Source organism: Saccopteryx leptura, chromosome 7 (genome assembly GCF_036850995.1).
Source record: "Saccopteryx leptura isolate mSacLep1 chromosome 7, mSacLep1_pri_phased_curated, whole genome shotgun sequence".
Lineage (NCBI taxonomy): Eukaryota > Metazoa > Chordata > Mammalia > Chiroptera > Emballonuridae > Saccopteryx > Saccopteryx leptura.
The window spans coordinates 118,694,011-118,721,958 of NC_089509.1; the positions used below are offsets into that span (position 1 = coordinate 118,694,011).

At 58.7% G+C, this 27,948-nt stretch overlaps 1 protein-coding gene across 1 annotated transcript in view; it reads left to right on the forward strand.

The window, feature by feature from the left end:
• Nucleotides 1-210: 210 nt before the first annotated feature.
• The window catches only part of RAMP1 (receptor activity modifying protein 1), a 44,617-nt gene continuing 16,879 nt past the window's right edge, over nucleotides 211-27,948 (forward strand). Inside the window, exons 1-2 of the mRNA XM_066346144.1 lie at nucleotides 211-629; nucleotides 15,430-15,568. Of these exons, the coding sequence (XP_066202241.1) occupies nucleotides 578-629; nucleotides 15,430-15,568 (191 nt within the window). The 5' untranslated portion in view covers nucleotides 211-577. The remainder of the gene's footprint in view (nucleotides 630-15,429; nucleotides 15,569-27,948) is intronic.

A 27,948-nucleotide genomic window follows, 5' to 3' on the forward strand; every position in this document is an offset into this window, starting at 1 on the left:
TTGTCCTCCTGGGATACCGAGGTTCACGCCTTGGGGGAGGGGTGGGAACTGAAGGGTGGTCTTGGCCTTTTGCAATACAAACACCACCTCCCACCCCATTCACCGCCCCACGCGGGAGTGGCCAGAACCTGGTGCCCCGTTTGGGACCAGACGGAAGGGTTCTAAGCCCATGCCTAGTTTTGAAGTTGTTCACTTGTACAGCGAACATTTCTGGAGCGCCGGTGCCTCAGCTGCAGGGTCCGGCTGCCCCTGGATCCCGAGGGCGCGGCCCCTGGGGAGGGTCCCACAGACTCCGCGCCATGCTCCCCCTCGGGAGCAGCCCTCCCCTGGCCGGGCTCACGCGGGGCGGGTCCCTCGGCGGGCGCAGCCTTGGCCTCCCCCGGGCGACCCGGAGGCAGGTGCTGGCGCGCCCGGCTCCCCTCTCGGAGGCGCTCACCCCCCAGGGAGCCACCGCGGGCCCGGCCGGACGGGCCGCCTCCCGCCGGCTCCTGCCCCCGCCCCCGCCCTCGGCGCCGCCGCGGCGGCTCAGACCTCGGCGGGGCGCGCGGCGGGCGGACTCGGCTCGGCAGCACGCGCCATGGCCCCGGGCCTGAGCGGCCTCCCGCGGCGCGGCCTCTGGCTGCTCCTGGGTGAGTAGGGCCGGTCCCGGCCGCATCGGGTGCGCCCCTTGAGCGTCCCCGCGGCTGGCGGGCCGTCTGGGCGCAGCGGCGCGGGTGGCCCCGGGACGCGGGAGGGGTCCGCGCAGAGCTGCGCCACCCTCTGGGATACGCGGCAGCTTGGGTGGTGGGGGGGGCGCATCGCGGGGCTGGGGAGTTCCGAGAGGAACGGGGTAGCTGCCCCCGTACCCGGGGACTCGCTGTTTTTCAGGAGGAAAACTAGGACGCGCGTCCCCGCACGCGAACCTCTGCGTCCCCGCTCAGCTGCGGGACCCGCGACGCCGGCTTCCTTCGGCCACCGGGTGTGGGTACCGCGTGGGGGCGGCGGGCACCGGACAGCGCGCATATGTGGCGATCAGATAGATCCCTTTCTCTAGAAATTAGCGAAGAAAGGGAAACGCTGACTGGAACATAGAGCGGTTGCTGGTTTGCAAATAAACCTCCCAGGGATGTCTCTGCAGAAGTGGGGCCGGCAGCGGACCTGGAGACATGTCCAGCTCCTTTTGTTCGCTTGCCGGACACCTCGGTGCTTCTGGCTAATGGAAATTCTCAAAGGGACTCCCGCGGAGCTGCAGGAGGTGCTGAGCTTCCTCCTCGGGAGAGAGGCTAAGCTGAAACCCGGTGAGGACTTCCTTGCCCACCATTTTCATAAAATGCTAAGAAACCTTTTTAAACTAAGGCTTTAGCTATCGGACTCACTTTGTGTATTCAGGTGCCTCTTAATAAAAACCAAATAGTTCATTTATTAAGGGGAAGACTCCACTGGCCCCAGGAAGGCCCCCACTGCCCTTACTGGGCCTTTTGCCTTCCCCAGGAAACCGTGCTATAGTAGTCAGAAGCTCCTGCTGGTTTTAGGGAAGGGGAGACCACACACACACACACACACACACACACACACACACACCCCTGGGGGCAACACAATTATCCTGGAGTTGGCCGCATCACCATAGCAGAGGGGCCACGGACCATCCGGGTGTCCGGGCGCGGTCCCATTCCAGGTCACGCTATCTGTGAACCTCGCCAAGGAGTGTCGGATCTGCAGGCTGCAGGAAACCCTTAGCATCAATATAATATCATCTGAAAACCGAGCTGGCCACTTAAGGGTTTTGGCTGAAGCTGTGTGAGGAGCCAGATCTTAATATTATTCTTTTCTCCTGTGTTAGGATCCGTTTGGCTGGACATGGAACTTACTGTTTGGGTTTCCTAAGAAATGCACGTTCCTCTTGAGCAAGGCAGGGAGCTGGGCTGTGTCCTTTTCTATTTCAATTTTTATTTTTTACGTATCTAAATGTTCCCCCCTGGTGTGCAGAAGCTGCCCCCTCTACAGTGTGCGTACATAATGCGCTATGTCATGACCACAAGAGAACGACCTTCCTTGTTCACCAAGAAGGAGATACAGGTTCTGGTGGAAGTCCAAAGTCCTGTCATCTTGAGTTATTCCGAGGGGTCTGGCTCATGTTGTATCTTGGAGAAAATAAACACAACTTTACGAGGTTATCAGTAAGTTCAGGTCATGGAGCCCAGCGGTAATTAGTAGAATATGGAGCACACGCTGTTTTCTTCCCGAGATTGGAGCATGAGCCAGATCTCCTTGGAGATAGAGACCTTGTGGCCCACAATGGCATGTGGAATTTTTTTTTTAAGTGTGCTGGGCCATCGGTTCAGGAACTTACTCTGTAAGCAGCTTTACAACCAGGCTACCTTGCGTCTTCAGTTTGCGGGGTTATTACTAACCTCTCGCTATTCCTATGATTTCCTTTTGCTCTGGGCTTCGCAAACCTGCTTCTGTTTCCAGGAGACTCTGATAGGGGCCCCTGGTTTTTTAGGAAGTTTTGCATGTAGCCCCGGAAGCTTTTCACCAATCAGAAACAGAGGACGTGTCCCGACGACCCAGGGCCACGCTGGGTGACTGCGTCGTCAGCCTCAGAAGTCACAATCCCACCTCCTCTTAGGAAAGCTGCCCCCTCCACTGACATGTGTGAGCTCCTCTGACCTCTGACCTGGGAAGCACGCCCCTGGGGTTATGCTGGGAGCTTGTGGGGTTCTCTTTGTGGGGCTGCTGTGATCGTTGAACTCCCTGACAGTGTGACTGTCACCTCCTGGGACACCACAGGAAACTGCAGTGTATGTGTGACGACTTCAGATTGCCATGCGGCTTTGGGGGGGGGAGGGCAGCACCAGTCCCGGAGCCCAGATCTGAAGGAGTCTTGTTTGCTCGTCCGCTCAGTGAGTCTGTTTACTCTCCCTGCAGGGGGAAGTCTCTGGATTCTTGTCTCCCTTCCACGGGCGCATGCCAGTCAGTGTGCGCACGGTCAGTCCCAGGCCAGGGCTGTTGAGAAACCTTCACGTCTGTATGGACGTGGGGGTCAGCAACGCGTCAAGGGAATGTTGAGTTACAACTGTTTGTGCAGGCAGATGGCTCCCCGGGAAAGTCTCTTCCTCCCGACATTCCCCAGAACGAACCAGTTCCACAGCCCCCACTCCGTTCATCCCGGCATCTGCCTGCCGGAGTGTGATGAGTGTGATTAGGGAGCCCCGTGGGGTGTAGGTTTCAGCCCCCGAGAGCGGGGCCTGGCAGGTTGGCATCCAGCGTCCCCTCCGTCGGGCACAGAGCCCAGTCTTTCCCGAGCTCCACCTGCTATGGTTGGCTCTACCCTCAGTGGGCCCTGGCCTGCCACCAGGGTTGTCTCAAGGAGGGCGTGGGACCCAGGCTGCTCCATCTGTTTTCTGCTGCAGCAAACTCTCTTTCCTCTCAGCTGGGTCTGCCATGGTCCACCCTGTGAACCACGGAGGGGCAGGGGGACACCCGTCCACCCTGTGTGTCATGGAGGGCTGGAGACCCCTGTTCACCCTGTGAGCCACAGAGGGCTGGAGACCCCCGTCCACCCTGTGAGCCACAAAGGGGTAGGGGGACACCATCCACCCTGTGTGCCACGGAGGGGCAGGGGGACACCAGTCCACCCTGTGAGCCACGGAAGGCTGGAGACCCCTGTCCACCCTGTGAGCCACAAAGGGGTAGGGGGACACCATCCACTCTGTGAGCCACGGAGGGGCAGGGGGACACCCGTCCACCTTGTGAGTCACAGAAGGCTGGAGACCCCTGTCCACCCTGTGAGCCACAGAAGGCTGGAGACCCCTGTCCACCCTGTGAGCCACAGAAGGCTGGAGACCCCTGTCCACCCTGTGAGCCACAGAGGGGCAAGGGGACACCTGTCCACCCTGTGAGCCACGGAGGGGCAGGGGGACACCATCCACCCTGTGAGCCATGGAAGGCTGGAGACCCCCGTCCACCCTGTGAGCCACGGAGGGGCAGGGGGACAGCCGTCCACCCTGTGAGCCACGGAGGGGCAGGGGGACAGCCATCCACCCTGTGAGCCACGGAGGGGCAGGGGGACACCCATCCACCCTGTGTGCCACGGAGGGGCAGGGGGACACCCATCTATGACTAGACAGAGCTCTCCTGACACCTTTGAAGCCCCTAGGTCATCGATCCCGTAGGGTAGACTTTTCAGCCCTGTGACCCCCACCGTGTTTGAGCTGGGACCCGAGGAAGCCCTCCTGAAGGAGGAGCCGCTGTAGCGAGAAGGATGATCAGGAGCTAGGATGAGGGAGAAGGGGTGGCGACCAAGGTGGCCTCTGTGGCTTCAGTGCCCGCCCTGGACCCGTGCCACCTGCCTCTGCCCCGCTCCTTCTTCCTGGGAGCAAAGGGACAGCCCGATGCAGACAGGACTCCGCCCTGTCCCCCCAGACTCCGCCCTGTCCCCCCCCCCGCCCAGACTCCGCCCTGTCCCCCCAGACTCCGCCCTGCCCCCTGCCCAGACTCCGCCCTGTCCCCCGCCCACCACACCGGAAGTGCCCTTCAGCCCCCAGCTCCCGCACCCACGGTCCCCTGAGGGACGGCCTTGTCACAGCCCTCCCTCGCTGCAGGACAGGGCGACCTGGGGCTGGGTAAGGCTTCCAGAGAACTCCTTTGTTCTCAGGGAGGAGGGTTATGTCAACACAGCAGGACAGGAGGACTCCCAACCTAAACAAGCACTTGTTCTTTTTAACATAATGAAGTTATTGTTGTCCGTGGACAAGCTGCGGCTTTTCCCAAAGATTGTTCAGTTTTCGTACTTTCCTTCACGTCAGAGGGCATCACTTCCCTCCTCGTTGGAAGCACCCATTCTGAGCAGCTTAGTGGGTGCAGGGTCCTGGGTCCACGGAGACACACCAGCCAAGACTGCAGGGCCCCAGGGCCCCGGGGACCCGGGTGAGTGTCACAGCCAAGACTTCCGACTTACCCTCCTGAGGCCTCACAGTGCCTCCTCTCTTTGGCTGTCTGATGGCTCCCCTCTCCCATGCGGGTTCCCACGTGGATTCTGCAGGACCAGAAACCAGAACCCCCGCCGCCCTTGGCTCCCACCTGGCCCACCTCCACTCTGCCCTCTGCTGGCTGCCCGGCAGCCTCCCAGGCCCGGCCCGGCCACACCACCGCCACCCGTTGCAGATATCCCTCCGCCTCGGGGAGACTTCCCTCGGGCTGGTGACCCTCTCCTGCGCCCCCTGCAGGTCCTCTCAAAGCCTCCCTCACATCATAGCAGCAGTGTCCCCTGCGTGGGACATGCTTGGACCCCGGGTCAGAGCACTTCTGGGTCCCTCCTGGCAGCAGCTGTTGTGTGAGCGCAGAGTTTACTGGCCACCGAGGGGCAGGGAAGTAGTGACCCCGCCCATGGCCTGGGCGGTGCCCACCCTGCTCCCCAGGCCTCCGTGTCCTACACCCCACCCGAGAAGCTCACCAGGAGGGTCCTGAGCCAGACATCGTCACCTGGGAAGGCAAAAGGCAGCAATTGACAAGCATGTGATCGGACCCGAATGCCCGCCGTGTGGTCACTGCCAGTAGAAATAAAAGCAGTTCCCGTGTCACCCAGCAAAGCCGCATGTCCCCAGGAAAAGGTCTAGGAAACCAGTCACTTAAACAGAAGTGCAGGGACGTTGACACCAGGTTGGCTTGCTCTGCGTGTGCGCTTCCTGCCTCTGGGAGGTTCCGTGGGTCCGTGTGTGGGAGGAAGGAAGGCTGACGGCCGGATAAGGGGGTGTGGGGGGGGTGCGCTTAACTTTCTCCTGGGACCTTCTCTGCCTCAGACTCAGACACAAGGGCTCACCCAGACTGTCACGACTGGGAGGGATTCTAGGAGGTAGAAGCGTGGGACAGCCCCCACACAGAGAATGGATGGCCCAGCACCAGTGAGAAGCCCTGCTCCCCTGCACACAGGGACCTAAACGGTGTCACGTGTGCAGAAGAAACAAGCTAAGGACACAGAGCTGGGGGCGGGGATGGGGCCTCAGCCCGAAAGGAAGAGTCCCAGATCCCAGGGTGGTTATGCAAAGGTCCTGATTCGTGGAACTTTCTGGAAGCCTTTGTGAGTGGGCCCGGCGGGGTTGGGGAACATTCTGACCGCAGGCTGGGCTGGAGGACCCGATCCTCTGGACCAAGGCAGTCAGCTCCAAGTTCATTCCAAAGGCAAAGGGGAGCCCCACAGGGTGTCAAACGGGGTGATGGGTGTTTAGTTTAAAAGCCAGGGGGTACTTGGCCGTACAGGCTGGGGCAGGAAGGAGTGACGAAGGCAGGCTGGGTGGGGTGAGGGCGGAGGACTGACATGGAAGGAATGGAGATCCCAGAAGTGAAACTGCAGGATGGCGGTGGCCTTGGGCCCAGGCAGTAAGGGGGCATGGTCAAGGTCAGCCAGGCTCCTGGCCCGGGCAGAGAGACTGGAGCTGGGGCTGCTGGGTAAGACCCAGGACCCCAAATTCTAATCTCAGATCAATGACAAATTGTTTCAGTATAAGTATGTCTCATGCAATATTGGGGACATACTTATCCTTAAAAAAGGAAATTGTTTATCTGACATTCAGCTTTAACTGGGCATCTTGTGTTTTTACGGACTAAAGCTGGCAGCCCCGTCGTCCACGGCGGCCATGTCCCCTTGGACACTCAGGGGGAGGGGGGACAGCAGCAGGGAGGCAGGCGTCCCTACAAGAAGAGCGGTGTGGTCGGGAGAGTGTGGGGGGAGAACCCCAGGTGGGAGGGATGGCCCGGGGAGTGTAAACAACATAAAAAGGTTCAGCTCGTTGTCGTTGGGAATGCCCGTTTCTGTGCTGCATGGCTGTTGGGGTTTGGATGGCGATGGCATTGGCTCATCGACTGATGGGGAGAGGGATGCCAAGGCCACCTGTTCAAGAAACGGCCGTCTTTGACCTTTGTCCTCCTGCAGAGGACTTGTTCCTTTTCTAGGATTTTGTGGGGGGGGGGGGCTGCGACTGTGAGTGGGACATGTTTGGGGGTGTTTTCTTCCTGCGAGTGGGATATTTTCCCCAGGTCTGTGTTCTAACTGCATAGTTGTTGCTGGAAGAGGAGGAGGCTCCTTTCTGTACCTCTCTTCTGTGGTTGGCTGTCTCCCTGGACCTCTCTTCTGTGGTTGGCTGTCTCCCTGGACCTCTCTTCTGTGGTTGGCTGTCTCCCTGTACCTCTCTTCTGTGGTTGGCTGTCTCCCTGGACCTCTCTTCTGTGGTTGGCTGTCTCCCTGGACCTCTCTTCTGTGGTTGGCTGTCTCCCTGGACCTCTCTTCTATGGTTGGCTGTCTCCCTGGACCTCTCTTCTGTGGTTGGCTGTCTCCCTGGACCGAGCTTCCCACGGAGCTTGCTTCTTGCTCCGTTCCCCACCCCCCCCTCCCCCGCCCTTGGCTTTGCCGATGGGTCACGTGCAAGGAAGGCAGGCCTACCGCCCAGCGCCTCCCGGTCCTGACTCTTCATGGGGGTCCCCTGCACGGGCTGCGGTGGAGGAGCCTGCTGGAGAGGGATGGCCCAGGGGCCTTTCTCCTGGCGGGGGGCCACAAACCTGAAGCCTTCAGGCTTTCTTTTTTGGATAAGATGCTTTGTTTATGTCTTTGTTTATTGATTTTTAATTTTGCACTTACTGATTTCTAGCGCTAGAGAGGAAGGGAGAGAGAGAAACACTGATTGGTTGTTCCACCTGTTGACGCACTCATCAGCTGATTCTTGTGTGTGCCCTGACTGGGGAATCGCACCCGCAACCCTGGCATCTCAGGACAAAGCTTTAACCAACTGAGCCACCCGGCCTGAGCTCAAGAGGGACAGTGGGCGAGGGACACAGAAGGCGCCTCCTTTCCGTGTGTGAAGTGTGTTTGCAAGATGCGAAGGAAGCGCCGCTCAGGGTCTCACGGGGCCGTTGGCCGAGCTGTGCACCCCCTCCGTGGCTGGCGGGCTGCTGGCCGTGGTGAGACGGGGACCTGGTGCCCCGGGTGGAGACCAGGGTCTGCTGGTGTGACCCCCTGCGGTGCTGGGAGGAGTGCGGTCTGCTGACAGCTGCGTGTTTTGGGTTTGCTCCCTCGCTCCTGAGTGAGGCTGTTCTGTGCTTTCTTCCGTGAGTCTCATCAGCGGCGTTGGGTCATCTTCCCCAAAGAAGACATGGGACCTCTGGTCCTCTCTGTCTGCGCCAGGGCGGCGTGGACACAGGGTGGGCGATACATTCCGCCAGGAGCTGAGGGAACTTCATCTTCCCCTGTAAAACCACCTGGCCGGGCCCTTCTGTGTTGTGGCGACGCAGACCACTGAGAACTCGTTCAGCGTCTCCTCCGCTATTGGCCACTTGGGTTTTCTGTTTCCGACAGCAGCCACCTGGCCTCCCGTTTTCCTGTGGATTTGTCCATCTTATCCATCCTGTGATCTAGACCAGTGGTCCCCAACCCCTGGGCCGCAGACTGGTATCGGTCCGTGGGCCATTTGGTACCGGTCCGCAGAGAAAGAATAAATGACTTACATTGTTTCCGTTTTATTTATGTTTAAGTCTGAACAATGTTTTATTTTTTAAAAATGACCAGATTCCCTCTGTTACATCCGTCTAAGACTCACTCTTGACACCTGTCTCGGTCACATGATACGTTTATCCGTCCCACCCTAAAGGCCAGTCTGTGAAAATATTTTCTGACATTAAACCGGTCCGGGGCCCAAAAAAGGTTGGGACCACTGCTCTAGATAATTATCTGACTTTTCTGACCCTCTCTGCGTCTGTGGCCATCGGCCCCTCCCTGGCCTGTTTCGTGTCTTGATGTTTGACTGTTGTTTCGTGATCGGAAACGGACGGTGGTTTATCTCTGTGATTAGTCTTTTCTGCTACAAGATCCAGCTCCTTTTCCTTGGTGGCCGGGTCTGTTCGTTTCTGTTCTCGCCGGGGAAGGAAGGAAACGTGCCAGCCGGTCCCGGGGCTCGGGGTTGCGGCCGCCCCCCGGACATTCCCTCCACCCCGTGCCCGAGGTTGAAGTCATCTGGGTTTCCTGTGCTTGTGGTTTTCAGTTCCCCTTAAACACGTGGATGATTTGGAAGCCAGTGTTTTAAAATCCCAGTGGCTCGGTCTCCTCGGGCACTCCCCCGACAGTGCTGGCTCGTGTTACCGCCCTGTCAGGAGCGGATGGCGGGTGGCCAGGACGCAGGCGGTGCATTGGGGCTCCCTCGGGCCCTGCGGGACTCACCCGCTCTGCACAGGGCCCCGCCCTTGGGAAGAGCTCGGAGTTCTGGTCATCCCACTGAACTCCGTTACTCAGATCCTCTGCATCCTCACTTACTTCTGTCTCCCAGCCCCATCGGCCGTGGGAGCCGGTTTTGTGATTCTGTCCATTCTCTACGGCCAAATTCTTGCCAGGCGCGTTCACACGGCTAGTTGTCACAGTGCAAACCTCTTTACCCCCTGCCCCACTCAGTGCTTGTTAAAACTGCCGTAAAAGGCACACAACATAAAATTTTGACCATCGTAACCATTTTAAGTGCACTGTTCTGTGGCATTAAGTATGCTCACATTGTCACCCCACCATCACCACCATCCTCTCCAGAGCTCTTCTATCTTCCCAAACTGAAGCTCTGTCCTCATTAAACACTCACTCCGTCTGACTAGAAGGTGGCGCAGTGGATAGAGCGTCGGACTGGGATGCAGAGGACCCAGGTTCAAAACCCAAGGTTGCTGGCTTGAGCGCGGGCTCATCTGGTTTGAGCAAGGCTCACCAGCTTGAGCCCAAGGTCGCTGGCTCGAGCAAGGGGTTACTCGGTCTGCTGTAGCCCCACCACGGTCAAGGCACATATGAGAAAGCAATCAATGAACACCTAAGGTGCCACAACAAAGAACTGATGCTTCTCATCTCTCTCCCTTCCTGTCTGTCTGTCCCCATCTGTCCCTCTCTGTCTCTATCTCTATCTCTGTCTCTATCACACAGAGAAAAAACACACAAAAAACCCCACTCCTTCCCCTCCCCTCCCCCAGCCGGTGGCCACCACCGTTCTGCTTGCCGTCTCTGACTTGGGGCTACTCCGGGGACCTCACAGAAGTGGGAGCACACAGTTCGTGTCCTCCTGTGACAGGCTTCTCTCACTCCGCATCATGTCCTCAAGGATTGTCCTTGCACCGGGATTTCCTCCTTGTTTCAAGCTGAGTGATGTTCCGTTGTCTAGCTGGACCGTCCTTGGTGTGTTCACCTGTTGATGGATGCCTTCTGGGTTGCTCCCATCTTTTGACTGTGGTGAATGGTTCTGCTCTACACGTGGGTGTGTCCGTGTATATCTTGGACACTCTTTCAAATATTTGGGGCATGGATCTAGAAGTGGACTTGCTGGGTCATGTGGTCATGCTATGTTTAACTTTTAGAGGAAGTGCCCCACTGTTCCCCACAGCAGCTGCACTGTTTACCTGCCCACCCACGGAGAGCAGGGCCCTTTCTCCACAGCCTCGCTGGCCAGCACTTACTCTGTCTTCGTTTTTTATTATTGTTAAGTGAGAGGAGAGGAGGCAGAGACAGATTCCCGCATGTGCCCTGACTGGGATCCACCAGGCAAGCCCACTAGAGGGTGATGCGGTGATGCTCTGCCCATCTGGGGCTGTTGCTCCATTGCTCATCAATTGAGGCCTCAGCACCCAGGGCCAACTTGCCCAAACCATTAGAGCCATGGCTGTGGGAGATGAAGAGAGAGAGAGAGAAAGGGGAGGGGTGGAGAAGCAGATGGTCGCTTCTCCTGTGTGCCCGGACCAGAAATTGAACCCAGGACATCCATATGCTGGGCCAACACTCGACTGCCAAGCCAACCAGCCAGGGCCTCTCTCTTGTTTTTTTGGTGGTAGCATCCGGATGGGTATGAGGTGCCACCCGTGGCTTCTCAGATGAAGTTTAGCTTTGTCAAGGATGCTACTGCAGGTTGTCATTTCTAGTCTTATGTTGTCTGACTCCGCTGCCCTCCTTTTGGACGTCACTTGATTTTTTACCTTAGTTAGCCTCCCATTTTCTTGTGGCCTCAGGGCAGCCCATTAACAGGTCGGCCACACCCAGCACAGAGCAGACAGACACTTCAAGGTAGGGAGGGGAGAAGGGGTGTAACATCTCTGGGCCAGAGCCAGGGGATAGTGGCTGAAACTGACCAGAAGGACCACAATAAGGTGACGGTCAGCAGGCTCTGTTGGCAAAGGCTTCGTGGGAGCAAGCTGCCGTGTGGGGCATGTGAAGGTGCCCCTGGATCCGGGAGGCCTTTCTCCTCCTTCTATCTCAGCCCTTGACTGGGAGCTCAGAGCAGGACGGTGGTGCTCTTGCTGGGGACAGTGAGCTTTGTGGGGGGCAGACGGGGCTTCCTGAAGAGAGAGGGTGTGACATGGAACAGAGACACCAAGATGGGGAAGGGAAAGGGAAGCGCTCAGAGGATGTCAGGGACTTTGCTCTAGAAGATGGTCTGTGTGACACCCAGGGACCACGTGGGGATGCCGACCACGTTGGTCCTTGCTGAGACTGGCCATGCAGGGTGGAGGAGGTGATGGTTCACGGGGCTTTGACGGGTGCATAGGAGTTCTTACTAGGCAGAATTTTCTGTTTTCACTTAGTTGTCTTGGTTCTGGTTTTCCTTTCTCAGAACAGGCTGAGGAAGGCAGAGGGCAGCATATTCAAACCAGGTTCTGTTTACGTCATTCTCTGGGTGCCCGGTGACAGGCAGCGAGGGCTCCCCGTGATGCAGGAACCAGGGGGTCTTTGAAGCCGGCGGTTCTCAGCCTGCTGGCCCTGGCAGGCTGGGCAGAAAACGATTCACGGCTGCAGCGAGAACCTGCCCAGCAGGCTTTTCCCCGTGACGATTAGGGGAAGTAGGCGGGGAGCACAGAGATAATACTTTATAAACTGCATGGTCTTTAACCTGCGGACAACACAGGGACAGAAGGCAGAAGGTGAAGACCACCCACCAAGACACCACGCAGAGATAACCTGCTGCTGACGCTTCCTTCACACTCACTGGGGTCAAGCAGCTTTCTGGAGGGGGAACTGACACAGAATAACTGGGTGTCAGTGTGTACAGTCGGTGGGGTTCTGACACCCGTGTATGCCCGTGTGGACTCGAGACGGTGCGAACCAATGGCCACCACCTCCTAAAGTGTCCATGCCTTCTGTCATCTCCCTGTCACCCTCCCCCTTGTCCCTGCTGGACCCCAGGGGTCTGAGTGTCCTGTGAGTTGGGGAGGGCGGCCCACACCAAAACCTCGCAGGGGTAGCCGCTTGTTTCGAGGCAGGGTCCCTTCCCTAAACGCGTCCTCTGAAGAGCAGCCCTGTGAGCCCACCCAGCGGGACGGGTTCCCGCTTCTCAGATAAACGGTGGCCAAGAGGGGAACAGGCCTCCTCTTTGTCCGGCCTGGAAGGTCAAGGGTGTGGTGGGTCCCCGGAGACACCTGGGCTGCCTCCCACCCCAGGTCAGGGCACCAAAGGAGGCTCTGTTTTTAGTCCCCAGCCTGGTCACGCTGACCAGCAAGCCTCCCAGCAGGGGGCCCTTCCCCCAGTTTACCGCCCCCCGACCCCCCCCCCCCCCGACCCCCAGCCAGCTCTGGGAGGAGAACGATGAGGGTCTGTGGTTCCCTCTCCATGAACATGGAATCAGCGTCAGCCGGTGCCCGCCACCCCCGCCCCCGCCCCTCCACGTGTGCAGACACCGACCAGGGCAGCGCAACCAGGCGGCCCGTGGGCTGGGCCTCTCTCCTTGGAAACCCAAATGCTGAAGGTCTCAGTGCAGCTCCTGCGGCCTGGAGCCCAGGGGCCCCGTGGGGGGCCGGCGCTCTGTCACTACGCCTGAGGGGACTCCCCCACAGCCTTCCTCTCCCTCCTGTCCTCATCCCAGCCACGTTTTCCTGCTGTGGAGGGACGGGCTGTTTCTCTGGATTCCTAGTGACGCACGCGGCGGGGAAGGCTCCTGTCCTGACTCGCAGGAAGGAGGAGCACCTCTGACATGAGCGTGGGCGACGAAGGAATCCATCCGCGCTCTCCCAGGAAGGGGACCCAAACAGCTGGTTTTAAAACTTCAGGCAGTTTTATTCCGTTTTAAAACTGTAACGTTATCTCTCTTTCCAACGGCAGAAGCCACATGGGGCTTGTTTAGGAAAGGGTGCTGTTCTCTGTCCCTGAACCATGGGTGGTCCCCTGGCTCCCTGGCAGCTTGCCCGACCTCATCCAAAGAGAATGATGTGGCTCTGACTCCCCCAGGGCAGGGGGAAAGTGGGGTCGCCACCCCACAGCACAGGAGTCCCTCCGCGGGAGGCAGAGGTATAGCTGCAGCATCCAGGTGGACCAGCTCAGAACGGACCTGTGACCAAGGCCAGAAGGGCAGGCCCTGCAGACAGGGGGTGAGGAAAGGCTGGTCCTGCCCCAGGGTGAGCCCCGAGGCTGCAGGACAGGGCCGGCCTGCCGCGTGGGCTGGTTGGTGGCTGTTCTCCGTGGCCCAGAGGATGCAGGAGAAATTGACATGAACACACGGGGGGGGGGGGGAACTGTGGACTGGGGGACTCCCCCACTCTCCCAGAGCTCCGTCCAACCAGGGGGAGGGGACAGTGGCACTCCCCTGCTGGGGACCAGAGGAGGCACCCTGCCTTGCCCCGGGGACTGGCCCAGCTGGGCCATCTGACCCTCTGGGGCCTTGGGAACCACCAGCATGTAACGTGTCTGACCGGTGTCATGTCAGCCCGAGCAGTTTCTGCTGCGAGCAGCGGAAAGTCTGGACCGAGATACACGTTCATCGTCATGGTCCCTGAAGCCAACCTTCCGGAACAGGAGGGGAGCCCGCTGGGCTCCTGCCCCTCCGCGCGCCCGGCGCACCCATGCAGAATGAGGCCGGGGGGCCGCTGTCTGGTTCACTCGAAGGACATTGACGTGCAGAGCTCCCGAGGAGACGTGTGTGTCGGAAAAGAGTGGGAGGTGACGGAGAGGCACAGACAGTCCTCAGAGAAGCAGGAAATGTTCTACCCTCCGAGAGCAGGCACTGAGGGAGTGGGCTGGGGGCGGCGGGACCCCAGAGGGGTGTGAGAGGAAATGGAGGCGGAGGAGGAAGAGGAGGAAGGGGAAGGGAGGCGGACAGACACAGACAACACCTGGGTTTGGGGTTTGTGGGGAAAGGCGTCCTGGTGGGGAGACAGCCGATTCCTGGAATAGTGAGAGTGTGGGGACCACTGGAGAGGACACCCTCTGATGAGGCCGGCCAGGTGGCTTCCAGTCCCTTCTTCAGTCAGGGCCTGAGCCGCCTGAGCTACCAGGGAGCCCTGGCACGTCACCTGTCCCACAGGTGGCCTTCATTAGGGGCATCTCAGTGAGGCAGGAGGAGCCGTGGGGCAGAGGACCCAGCATGGCCTGGGGGCAGTCGGCGAGCCAGCAGCCTGACCCTAAACAGCGTTTGGGAGGGACACCAGGCCCACTCGCTCCACGAGAGGGGGACAGAGCAGCCAGGTCTGAGGAGGAAGGGGTCACCTGGGGGTGGGGCCTCAGGGAACTGCTTGCCACCCGCCCAGCCCCCACCGGAGCAGCTCGGGGCTTCGGGGAAATGAGTGAGCTCTGATTTGCCAGTGCACTGCTTGACCATCAGGTTTTATTTTCTGATCGAGCATTTATCAAGGCAGGAGGATAGGACGCATCATGTCACCATTTGTCAGCTCATTTATAACTAGTAAATATCAGGACCCTGTCCCGCTGCGTCCCCACCCCAGGATGGGCGACTCCTCCTCCTCCTCCCTCCCTTCTCCCTTTCTCCTCCCCTCCTCCTCCTCCTCCCCCTCCCCCTCCCCCCTCCTCCTCCCCCCCTCCTCCCCTCCTCCTCCTCCTCCTCCCCCTCCCCTCTCCTCCTCCCCCCTCCTCCTCCCCCCCTCCTCCTCTCCTCCTCCTCCTCCTCCCCCCCTCCTCCTCTCCTCCTCCTCCTCCTCCCTCCTCCTCTTTCTCTCCCCCTCCTCCTCCCTCCTCCTCCTCTCCCTCCTCTTTCTCTCCCCCTCCTCCTCCCTCCTCCTCCTCCTCTCCCTCCTCTTTCTCTCCCCCTCCTCCTCCCTCCTCCTCCTCCTCTCCCTCCTCTTTCTCTCCCCCTCCTCCTCCCCTCCTCCTCCTCCTCTCCCTCCTCTTCCTCCTCACTCACTGGCAAGGCCTTATGGTATCACGGGTGAGGAGCCTGGGTCCATCCAGCCCCAGTGAGTCGTGCTCGCTGCCTCAGTTTCCACATCTGTGAAGTGGAGGTGTCGGGAACACTTCAGGGATTGGATGAGTGATGGTCACCACCAGCAAAGGGAGGGCAGCCCTGCCCTGGACCCATCGGAGACCCCACCACAACCCCCGAGGTGTCCCTGGGACTGGAGCCCTTGACCTGTGTGTCAGACAGAAGAGCCTGGCTTGCTGGGAAGGCAGGGAGAGTGGGCAGGGCTGGGGCCGGGGGTGACGGTCCCCACACACTGTCGTTGCAGTACCTCACCTCTTCATGGCCACCGCCTGCCAGGACGCTGACTACGGCACCCTCCTCCGGGAGCTCTGTCTCGCCCCGTTCACGACGGACATGGAGGCCATCGGGAAGACCCTGTGGTGTGACTGGGGCAAGACCATCAAGTGAGTTGGTGTGTCCCCTGTGGGAGGGACGTGGCTGGGGGCACTTTGGGACACAGGACCCGGAGAGCGGATTCCACTGGAGACCGTGTGAGAGGTTCTTCACCACAGTCCAGGGTGACAGAGTGTGCTCATGGGTGGGGGACAGATCACGGGGGAAGGAGGGGCCAGTGACAGGTGAATGTGGCCAGAGAGGGGCAGGAGGCGTCCATGTTCACAATGACCTTGGGTCTCATACAGGGAGTCCTCAAGGTGGCAAAGATGGAAGGTCCCATTAGGGCCATGTCCAGCCTGAGATGCATGTGGCTCATCCCAGTGCAGACGTCTGGGGGGCCGTGGAGAGTCTCTGACAGATGCCCCAGTTTGCAGGGACTTCCTGGCTGGTTCACTGGGTCCCCAGGGTCAGGCCAAGGCTATCCTTCCCACCCCTGTTCAGGGCTAACACCTCCCTGGAGTCGTGAGGAAGCCGTCACCGGACAGGGAGCCCACGGTGCACCATGGAGGACCGCTAGCACCGAGCCCTCCCTCTCTCTGACTCAGTCCTTCTGCCAAAACACCCCTCTTCCAACCCCCTGGCGTTGGTCCACTGCCGCCCTCACCCTCAAAGGGGTCGGGGCTCCTCCACTCACTCCTGAGCCAGGCACCTCCACGCCCTGGAGCCTGAGCAGACCTCGGAGGGGAGAGGCTAGCGGAAGCCCCGGGGACGGTGGGGCCCCCTCGTTCTTGTCCACCAGGGGAGAGGCTAGTGGAAGCCCCGGGGACGGTGGGGCCCTCGTTCTTGTCCACCAGGGGAGAGGCTAGTGGAAGCCCCGGGGACGGTGGGCCCCCTCGTTCTTGCCCACCAGGGGAGAGGCTAGCGGAAGCCCCGGGGACGGTGGGCCCCCTCGTTCTTGTCCACCAGGGGAGAGGCTAGTGGAAGCCCCGGGGACGGTGGGGCCCTCGTTCTTGTCCACCAGGGGAGAGGCTAGTGGAAGCCCCGGGGACGGTGGGGCCCTCGTTCTTGTCCACCAGGGGCTCATTTTCTACACTGAAAAGTTAATCACAGGGAAGAAATCCAGGGCAAAGGGCAGGTTAAAAATCGGAACAGCCTGTTCTTTAGGCAAATTGGCCTTGAGACTCAGCGGAGTGATTTGTGTCTGAGTTAAAGATAGTGGGCCTCTGTGAACCAGGGAGGGTGCCGCGGGGTCCTGGGGGCGGGGAGGGGGCACTCTGCGTCCTCCTCCGCGTGAACGGGCGCGGATTTGTGCAGCCGGATTGCAAACGGGTTGCCTAGCAGAAGACGGGGTAACAGTCGTGAAGTTCCCAATGGAGCAGGGGTGAGGTGGCTGGAAACCGAAGCCACCGCGCCCGTTTCCGACAGCGCTCAGTGTGCAAACAGGAATAATCATCGCTTAGGCCCGGGAGAGTTGTCGGTCATCGGAGCCACGTGCTGGGACAGCTGGAAATAGAAGCGCGGGGCTGGGTTGAGGGTACCGGGAAATTCCTTTTATTGGAAAGGAACATCAAGATAATTGAGGGAGCAAGGAGCAAAAGCCCTCATTCTAGCAGCATCTTTAGACATTGCAGGGCATATGTTCCACTCTGTGACACGTTACTTTCTGTGACCTATGTTACATTGCATGACCGATGTTGCATTGCACGTTACATTGTATGACATGTTACCTTACATGACATGTGTTGCGTTGCACGACGCGTTACATTGTAGGACGCAGGTTCCATTCCCTGACAGATGTTCCCTTACGCGGCAAAGGGGAAGCAAATCGCAAACAGAAAGAACTAAGGTTGTCAACCAGCTTGACCTTGAGGTGAGAAAATGACCCTGAATTCTCTGGATGGGTCCGCTGTCATCACAAGGTCCTTAACTTGTCCCAGCTTTGGCTCTTAAAACGCCTTCACACTGCCTCTGTGCCCCTTGGACACGCCCCCACCTTGGGAGGCGCGGCCCTTCCAGGAGATGTTCCAGGCTCGTCTTGAACGGGGTCTGCCCCAGCCTTGGACTCAGCCATTTCTCCAGGAAGCCTTGGTTCCTCTTAATGAAGAAGGTATTTAAAAGCCAAGATAGGCCCTGGCCGGATGGCTCAGTGGTAGAGCATCGGCCTGGCGTGCAGGAGTCCCAGGTTCGATTCCTGGCCAGGGCACACAGGAGAAGCGCCCATCTGCTTCTCCACCCCTCCCCCTCTCCTTCCTCTCTGTCTCTCTCTTCCCCTCCTGCAGCCAAAGCTCCATTGGAGCAAAGTTGGCCCGGGCGCTGAGGATGGCTCCATGGCCTCCGCCTCAGGCTCTAGAATGGCTCTGGTTGCAACAGAGCAACGCCCCAGATGGGCAGAGCATCACCCCCTGGTGGGCATGCCGGGTGGATCCCCATCGGGCGCATGCGGGAGTCTGTCTGCCTCCCCATTTCCAACTTCAGAAAAATACACACACAAAAAAGCCAAGATAGATAGATAGGTACTAGACGTGGCAACAGAACGATATGGATACAGATACAGGTACAGACATACAGATAATAGAGATACAAGAGGAGCCAAAGGGAGCTTTACAGCTGTTTGTATGGAAAGAAATACAATAATTAATAGATACTAATACAAAAATAAACTCTGTGTTTCATGTACTCATCGCAGTAAGCCTACTTTTGCCCCACCCTGTAGACCTCGGCACAGATGGGGATATACCTACACACACACACACACACACACACTTTTCTACCAGGGATTGAGCTGTAGCCACGGAAACCACACAGGATGAGCGCGTGGGCGAGCTCCCTTTACACTGGGCATAGGAAACGTCCTCCTCAATGAGGGAGATCAGCAGCTTTGAGGCAGAACTTCCTTTTCTTTTTTATTTTTCTTTTTATTTTTTTGTATTTTTCTGAAGTGAGAAGCGGGGATGCAGAGACAGACTCCCCATACGCCTGACCAGGATCCACCCGGCATGCCCACCAGGGGGCAATGCTCTGCCCATCTGGGGCGTTGCTCTGTTGTAACCGGAGCCATTCTAGCACCTGAGGCAGAGGCCATGGAGCCATCCTCAGCGCCCAGGCCAACTTTGCTCCAATGGAGCTTTGGCTGCAGGAGAGGAAGAGAGAGATAGAGAGAGAAGAGAAGAGGAAGGGTGGAGAAGCAGATGGGCGCTTCTCCTGTGTGCCCTGGTCAGGAATCAAACCTGAGACTTCCACACGCAGGCCGACGCTCCACCACTGAGCCAACTGGCCAGGGCCAAGGCACAACTTCCTAAGTGGGTCTCAGGGGCTTTCTTTCAACTGGCTGAATGAGGCCCCATCCACATGACCAAAGATCACAGTCTCTGCTTTAAGCCAGTTTATTATAGATGTGCGTGAAACCACATCTCCAGGATACCCGGCTCAGTGTTTGATTGAATAACCGAGGACCCTCATCTGGGCTGGTTGACACACAAAACTGACCCTCCCCCTGGGGTTGAGGCAGGGTCAGAGGGGCCCCGTCTCCCCTCCTCCCCACCCCCCAGCTCCTGTTGCCCCTTCTTTTCACCCCATTCCCACCTCCTCCCTGGGATAGACAATCACATCTGTTTCTGCCCTCCCCTTCTTGAATGTCTCCTGCGCACGGGGGCGGGCGGACCTGTTTCCCTCTCCGATTGCCCGCTTGGCCTCATGAAGTCTGTTACACCCTGGATGCCCTTTCCCCGCTTTTTCCCACTTCCCCGTACATCCTGTGAGTCGGACCCTCATTGGCATCGCCGGTTTGCTAACGAGGGGCCCTTGGGTTTTTCCAAGACTTTCCAGTTGCGGATGGCGTTCAATGAATGAATGAATGTCTGGTGTGTGTGTGTGTGTGTGTGTGTGTGTGTGTGTGTGTGCTCACACGTCCATGGGCTTGGAGCTGTGCCTTCAGGATCGAGACCCAGAAGCGGGGTTGCAGGGTCGACAGCGAGGGCACGTGTCACTTCCACCCTGGCAGGTGGTCCCCGGAAGGGCCACACTAGCTTCCCCAGCAGCAGTGGGGGGGGGGCGAGGGGGGTCCCAGGTCCCCACAACCTCGCCAAGGCTGTGTTTCCCAACTTCTGAGTTTCCACCATCTGAGGAAGAAGACAGGGCACCCCGGTGGTGCGCTGACCTGCATCTCTGATGATGATGAAGTGGACCTGAGCCTGTTTCCTGGGTGGACGAGCCGTTCTTGTCTGCTTGTTGAGAACTGCGTGTGCCTGTCTTTTCCTGTTTCTACTAGTTTTCCGACCCCTTTTAAAAAGAGTTCTTTGTGTGTCAGGAGAGACATTAGGCCTCGGTGGCACGTGTTAGACTCTTTTCTTCCAGTGGGTCAGCTGTTTATCGTTTTTGGTGTTTTTGCTGCCACGTAACTGTTTTGTTTTTTTCTCCACTGGTCACATTCGATCTCTATCACCTCTGGGTGTGAGTCATCTAGTTGGAAAGGCCTTTCTCTACCCCTGCCGTTCAAGAGGAACCCACCCACGTTTTCTTCTCGAGCTCGTGTGGTTTCGGCGTCAGAGCCGAATCCGAGTCCCGGCTCCGTCGGGGTTTCTTCCGGTGTGGGCGTGGGTGGTCAAGCAGAGTTGATCTCCCCCCAGAGCCGCTGCCCACTCGTCCTGTTTGTTAAGAAGCCCGTCTGGCCCGCAGGGATTTCGGATGCCGCCTTTGTCCTGGGCTGAACTTCCCTGAGCGCCTTGGCACACGGCCCCTTTCCGACCTTCCTCACGGGCCCGGCCTCTGCAGCATTGCTTTCCCCTCCGGAACCATCAGTGGGCCGCGCCGCCTGCTCGGAGTTCGGTCATCTCTTACCTCATTCCAAGACCGTTGACTCGTACCGCTGGCGTTTACTGAGCACGTGCTGTGTGCTGAGCGCGTGCCCTTGACGTGTGACCTCCTTTAAGGACGCGGCTGTCTCAGGAGGAGGCAGAACTGTGGTCGTCCCTGCTTCACTGGCTCAGGGTCACCAGTGGTTAGGTCCCTTTGAGTCCAAAGGCCCAGATCTTGACACCAAACGGCTCCCCCTGGCTCTCAGGAAGTGTGGGGATGCCCTGTCTTTATATAGGTGTGGTTCTCCGGCCGGTGGATGCTGGCCTCCAGGGGCCAGCTCGGCCCTGCCAAGGTCCAGCAGGGCTATGAGGTCCATTTGTATTGGGACACCAAGCCTGCCTGGTGCTCGAGTCCCGGGCTGACTCTCCGGGGCCTGGGAGTCTCGGGGTGGACAGGCCGGGAGGAAGGAGAAGAGGAGAGAGACCCGGAGAGAAGGCCCAGTGAGGGGTGGAGGAGCCCGTGTGCAGGCCAGGGTGCGTCGCCGTGATGGAGCGGTGCCCAGCAGGGAACAGGCCCTGAGGTGGGGACGGGCAGGCAGGGAGCCAGACAGCTGGAGCTGGAGGCCTGTGATCCAGGCAGGTGTCCGCCAGAGGGTGCAGGTGCTGGGAAAGACCCCTCCCCGAGCCAAGTGCAGTGAAGGCTGCCGAAGGCGAAAACAGGGACCCAGCAAGCAGGGCTGGACGGGTGTGGGGTCTGGAGTCCAGGCCAAGGACGAGGACAGGGAACCCCAAAGCCAGAACCATGCAGTCCCTGTTGCCTGAGATCGTTGCTGTCCCGGGGCCTGGGCTGGGCCTGCCTGCAGGGAGCCCTGCATGTGCCAGAGAGAGGCTTCTGGATTCTCGTCTGAAACCAGAGAAGACCCTGGTGTAACGACAGCTGCACGTTGGAGGAGACTCACCTTCCCACTGAGTGACACGGACAAGTGTGAGCACGCAGCCTTCCGCAGGGCGCACAGGGAGGGGAGAGGTTCCCCCGTGGGACACGAGGGGCCACGGGGGCAGTGGCCCTGGGTCCCGGCCTCACAGGTCTGCCTCCTACGTCAGACCGGACAGGGGAGGGCCCGGGCGGCCCTGCCTCACTGCGGACACTGGACAGGAGCTCGGGCTATTGCCAAAGTTCTCCTAGAGGCACCGCTGCTCAGAGAGAGAAATTTCTCGAACGAACGCAGGGCTGGTGAGAGCATTCAGGCCGTGTGCCAACAAGAGGACGGTGGACACTCTTGAGCAGGCGTCCCCAAACTATGGCCCGCGGGCCACATGTGGCCCCCAGAGGCCATTTATCTGGCCCCCGCCGCACTTCCGGAAGGGGCACCTCTTTCATTGGTGGTCAGTGAGAGGAGCACTGAATGTGGCGGCCCTCCAATGGTCTGAGAGACAGTGAACTGGCCCCCTGTGTAAAAAGTTTGGGGACCCCTGCTCTCGAGTGACCGGCCGTGAGACTGTGGCCCTGCTTTGCTTTTTGCATTTCGAGGTTTGTTCTCCTTACTGCTGGGCCTGTGACTGCACCCCGGCCCGGTTCTGGGCTGCAAGTGGCTCTGGCCTGGCCCGCAGTCCTGGACCAAGGCCCCTTCCCCCCGTCATCGGCTCCCCCCATCCCGTTGGGGTTCCGCTTTACTCCTGAGCCCTTTCTGTTGACGGACGCCTGGGTATCTGGCCCGCCCCCACACCAGGTCCCTGCAGGGCAGATGGGGTCAGCAGGGCAGGACCTCTGTGCGCCAGGCCGAGCCCATCGCGGGCCAGCGGTTGGCTCCTTCCGCCGCAGCCCTGGTTTGCTAATGGGAACTTAACGTCGTTGAGTGTATTAACTGAGAACACGATCTAATTTGGGGAGCCGTGAAGGACCAGGGAAAACGTGTCCTCAGGAACTCCCATTTCCAGAGACTTTCCTGTGGGTGTCAGGCGGGGAGTCGGAGCAGAACAAGGGAAGAGAAGAATCTCAAAGACAGGGGGACCTCAGCGGCAAACGACCACACGTCGGACTGTCCCCCCGAGACGAGAAACGCTGGGCGGATTTAGGCCCCTCTGCTCCTCCCCTTCCTGCCCGGCTGCTGGCTCCGGGGCGTCACCTCGGGCAGGGACACAGGTCAGAGGTGGCCCAGCCATCAGAGATCAGTGACGCCCCCGCCAGAATGCACCTTTCCCTTCGCACCCGCCCAGACAGCCCTTCCTCCTCTCTGCGTGGAGTGCTGGTTCTGGGGGCCCCGGTCTCCACGGCCTACTCCCTGGGGACCCCCTTCTGCCCCGCAGACCCCGAGCTGGGCCATGAAGTGCTGCCAGTTACGAGGAGGGAGGTCTCTGCACCGGATGTTCATGGAAGGACCCAGAACATGTGTGTAACGTGCCAGCCGCAGAGCCGTGACCTCGGTCACGAGCACCGAGCCTGAAGCTCCGTCCCAGATGACCGATGACCTGGGCGGGGCGTGCTGACCGATGACCTGGGCGGGGCGTGCTGACCCGTGGCGGGTCCCCCCCCACCCCGCCCCCTCCGCTGCCATTCCCCCTCTGTCACCGAACAAAGGGCCTTCGCTGTGTGTTCCTGTCAAGAGCGGAGTCTGGAAATTCTTCAGAACTCAGCAGCACCGTCCGAACAGCTGTCTTTGTTTGAATTCAGGCAGGAACCAGGAGGGAGGCATCTTTCTTCAACTGCGGCGGTCTCTCTGGGGCCGTGGGCTGTCGTCCTCCCCCCGGGGGTCCTGCTGTGCTCAGCCCACCTTCCGGAGGACTCAGGGATGCTCGGCAGGTGACCCCGGAGCCCCGCCCGAGGCGGCCCCCGCCCCACAGGGCCACCTGGCTACAGGCCCTCGTGGGTTGGCTCGTGCGGACATCTGCCCTGGAACCGGCCGAGGAGGCCGCGAGCGCTCGGGCCGCGTTCTGGCTGGGCGGGTCTGGCACCGACGCCCGCTCCCCCCCCGCCCCTGGGCACACCCGGCTGGAGGGTCCTTCACTGTCTCCGGAGCCCCCGCTCACACCCTCAGGCCCAGGTGTGCAGAAATCGGGTCGCTGAGCTTGACCTCTTGGGCCTTCGGGGAAGGGCTAGGACGCGGCCCACGGCCATGTAACAGCCCCGCGGGCCTGCTGAGAATGTCCCTCCCGGCCCTGGGCAGTTCCAGGAAGGGGTACACAGCTCCCGGGAGCGGGGGGCTGGCGGGGGCAGGTGGGGCAGGTATCCCGCCTGGTCTCCCCAGAGCTCGCCTCTCAACGCTCCTTCTCACCTTCCGCTCAAGTCTCCTGGGTGCGTGTGAGTGTGGAGCGGCGGGAGGTCCTTCTGTGCTGGTGGTCTGCCGCGGACAAGGAAACACCCGTGGGCCCGGGCTCCAAGCAGCCACCCCAGGGGTTTCTTAGGGTCAGCGCTGCTGAGCAAGGCCAGTGAAGCCCCGCCCAGGTGGTGGGCAGAGGCCTGGTGGGCAGGGAGGCACCCTGGGCCAGTGTGTGCTGGCTGGGCAGAGACCCTATTCCTCCTCCCACTCGGAGACCCTACCGGCCTCACCCTGGCGGGCCTGGGGGCGGAGCCTGCCGACGCTGTCTTCCTGGGGAAGGGTCTGCCAGCACCCCCAGCACCCGCAGGACCCCGCAGCGCCAGCTGGGAAACTGTCTTCCTTCTGGAGGCGGGAGGCCCTCAGGGCAGCGGCAGCCCCTTCAGTCGGGGTTGGGCTTGAAGGGGCGTTCCTGCCCCCTGCCAGGGTCTGAGGGCGACCCCCAATTTCTTTCTTAGGGAGCACCCAGAAAAATGCTCTGCAGAGACCAACAGCCCAGGAACCCTGCTGGGGGTGGGGGTGGAAACCAGGCAGAAGGTGGCAGGCCCCCACTTTTCCACACGCGAGGGCCTCAGCGCACCCCAGAGCTCTGTCTTTCTGGCCCTGGCAGAGGGCGCCGCCGCCTCCCAGACGCAGTGGGACTGCGCCTCAAGCCTGCTGGGGCCTCTTCTCCCATCCAGTGATTGTCTGCCCACTTTTGTAACACCCTCATTTTGGGGATGTGTCAGGCCTCCGTGTCAGGATGTGAAAGGTCAGAAGTGGGGTGACACTAAGCCGATCCTGGTGGGAGCAGAAAGAAGGGCAGGCAGGTAGGTGGACCGCGTGCTGGTGGCGGGGGCTCTGGGCACAGCGCCTTCCGCCCCCCCCCCCCAGCTGCTTGGACACTCTGCTTCACCCTGCCCCCAACAGCACGGAACCCAGCGCTGTCCGGGCTGGGCAGATGGACTTCGCGGTCGAGGAAGGCGGGCCCGACGCGCCACCTCATCGCAGGCGGCCTCCCGGGACTGTCCCGTGGAAGGGGCAGGAGGCAGGGCCGGCGCAGGGGTGCCCTGGTGTGCAGTGTCCGGTACGTCACGGTTTGTGTGGCACGTCGGGCAGCTGGGGGCCAGAGGAGGTGTCCCCTTCCAAGGCTCACCTTCAGCCCAGACTCGTTCTGCTCAGGAAAGCCCAGTCACGGCGTCTCCCAGGACCATCCATCCGCTGGCAGGTCTCTGCCGAGCACGTGGGGTCAGGGACCCTCACCCACTGTGGGAGGGCCTCCCGGGAGCTTGGTCACAGCACGGCCTGCCCCATGCAGAGGCTGTGGACACCTTTCTCTCTGAGGGTCTTATGGGATTTAAGTCCTGGACACTTAGGCAGAGGGTGCCCTGTGGGACACTCTTCACCTGGCTTCTCGTTTTAGTCAAAACTTAGATGCCTGATGGCGGTGGTACAGTGGATGGAGCATTGACCTGGGATGCTGAGGTCCCAGGTTTGAGACCCCGAGTTCACCACCTTGAGCACGGGGTAGCCAGCTTCAGCGTGGGATCAGAGGCATGACTCCATGGTCACTGGCCTGAGCCCAAAGGTCGCTGGCTTGAGCAAGGGGTCACTGGCTCAGCTTGAGCCCCCCCCTCAAGGCACGTATGAGAAACAATCAGTGAAAACTAGAGTGTTGCAACTACAAGTTGATGCTTCTCATTTCTCTCCCTTCCTCTCTCTGTCTCAAAACAAACAGAGGGCCCACTTTCTTACAAAATACACTCCTTTTGGGTAGTAAGGCCAGGTAGGTTTACCTGCACCCCAGGGCCGGGTGGGGGCAGCCCACTCAATGGCAGGAAACCCCAGTGACCATGTGTCCCAATCTCTGGATCCTACTTACCTCCCAGTGTTTGCTGTTACAAATGAACTTCCGTGCATATAGCTGACTTCTCTTTTTTTTTTTTTTTTTTTTTGACTCATTTCTTTCAGAATTCTTGCAGACGGGCGCATTGCAGCACGTGCCAGGAACATTCTGGGGTTCTTGGAGCTTTTGCCCCGGTGTGCTTCCCAAGAGCTGTGCTTGCTTATTAATATATGACCAGAAACCTGTGTATCTCTTTTGTAGGTTTGTGAGTTTGCAAAGATTGTTTTCTTTCTTTCGGGTCTCAGTGAGAGTTCCCCTTTCGTCTCACGTTGCCTGCCTTTGGCTGTTAGGAAGCTGGAACTCTTTTCTCCTACAACTGGTGATCTGGTTGTTTTTGTTTTTTTTTTGTCTCGAGAGCCAATGATCTGCCCAGAACCTTTGCTGTTTATCTTCTGAGTCACTGGGAGGGGCTTCCCATCTTCCTTTATAGACTCCCGAACATTGCGGAGAGGAGCCGTGTGTCATCTTGTTCTGCATGGCCTTCTCTTCGGGTGTCATTAGCGTCTATCCGGACGAGGCCTGCTTTTCGTGTTTCGGCTCGTTGGTTACCCGGTGACGGCACGCACGCCTCCTTGCTCCTCAGGTCTGGGATTTAGGCACGGGGCTCTCTGCTCCACAAACTCAATTGTTGCAGTTCTGAGAGTCAGATGGCCACAGGAACGTGCTCTGTTTCTATTTAGTGGCCCTGTGTTTTGGAATAATGTTTGTCTCCTCGTCTCAGTGGGTAGTTACATTAAGACGTGAATTAGAACTCATTTCCTCCCCACCTCGAGTATCCTAACGTCATTTGTTAAATAGGATTTCCTACCGCCATCGTCGTGTGTGCGTGACGCTTAGCTTAATGCATGCTGCATCCTTGTCTGCATTAGTCTGTTGCTATTTCAGTTCGTTTTTATTGATGTTTTGCGACCTAGCCGAACATTTAAGTTACCACCATGGCTTTTTAATATTCTCTCCCGTTTAGCAGACCTCATCCTCTCTCCGTGTGTTTGTTTTCATCATCGTTCACGTTGTATTTGTTCTCTTCGGTATCTTCTTCCCTGGCTATTTTTCAAAAACAAGGAACAAAAACAAAACAACACGGAAGAACCATTTGCCAAATGCCATTAAAAAGTTATATTGAGGCTCTGGATGGTGGCTCGGAGGATAGGGCGTCGGCCTGGTGTATGGACATCCCGGGTTTGATTCCCAGTCAGGGCACACTGGAGAAGCGATCGTCTGCTTCTCTCCCCCCCTCCCTCTTCTTTCTCTCTTCCCTTCCCACAGCCAGTGGCTCCACTGGTTCAAGTGTGGCCCCAGGTGCTGGGGATAGCTCAGTTGGAGTGTGACAACCTAAGGCACTAAAAATAGCTTGGTACTTGAGCATTGGCCCCAGATGGAGTTGCTGGGTGGATCCAGGTCAGGACACATGTGGGAGTCTGCCTTGCTATCTACCCTCCTCTCACCTAAAAAATAAATACATAAATAAATAAACAAATACACACACACACAGGCACATATATGTCATAATACATGTCATATTGAGATTCTAATTGAGATGGCCAATCACAGATCGTCCACTTGGGAGAGCCATTGGCGTACAAGTCCTTCCCATGGGAGCACCTTCGTCCCCCATGTGTCCTGAGGGTTGGTCGTTGGCCTGGTCGGATCAATCGGTCATCACTTTCAGGTGCTGCCTTTTAGCCACTAGTAGAAAAAGCCTCATGGACCAAGCATGGGGCTCCGAGTGGGACCCACATGGGCAAGAATCCTGCCGACGCCATCACTACCTAAACTTTTGGATAGTAAGGGCCTCAACTTCCTCCCCAGTAAAATGGGTTTAACCATATTTGCTTCATTAGTCCCTGACTGTCCTATCCGAGTGTCCTTAATTGGGTCTCGGGACTGCATTCACTCCCGCCTGATGGCCCATACGTGCTAGGAGAGGACCCTCGAGTCCAGGGTAGGAAATAACGTACGTGACTTGAGAATCAGGTTGTTCCCTGGAAGTTTGAATGGATTCATCACTAAAACCATCAGATCTAGGCAGCTTGGGTGATTTTTTTTTTCCCCTCCTCAATTGGTTAATTTTGACTTTCTGTTTCATGTGTAATGTTATATTTCAGCTTTGTTTATTTGGTCTAGAGCAGGGGTCCCCAAACTACGGCCCACGGACTGCATGCGGCCCCCTGAGGCCATTTATCCAGCCCCACCCCACCCCGCCGCACTTCCGGAAGGGGCACCTCTTTCATTGGTGGTCAGTGAGAGGAGCATAGTTCCCATTGAAATACTGGTCAGTTTGTTGATTTAAATTTACTTGTTCTTTATTTTAAACATTGTATTTGTTCCCGTTTTGTTTTTTTTACTTTAAAATAAGATATGTGCAGTGTGCATAGGGATTTGTTCATAGTTTTTTTTTATAGTCCGGCCCTCCGACGGTCTGAGGGACAGTGAACTGGCCCCCTGTGTAAAAAGTT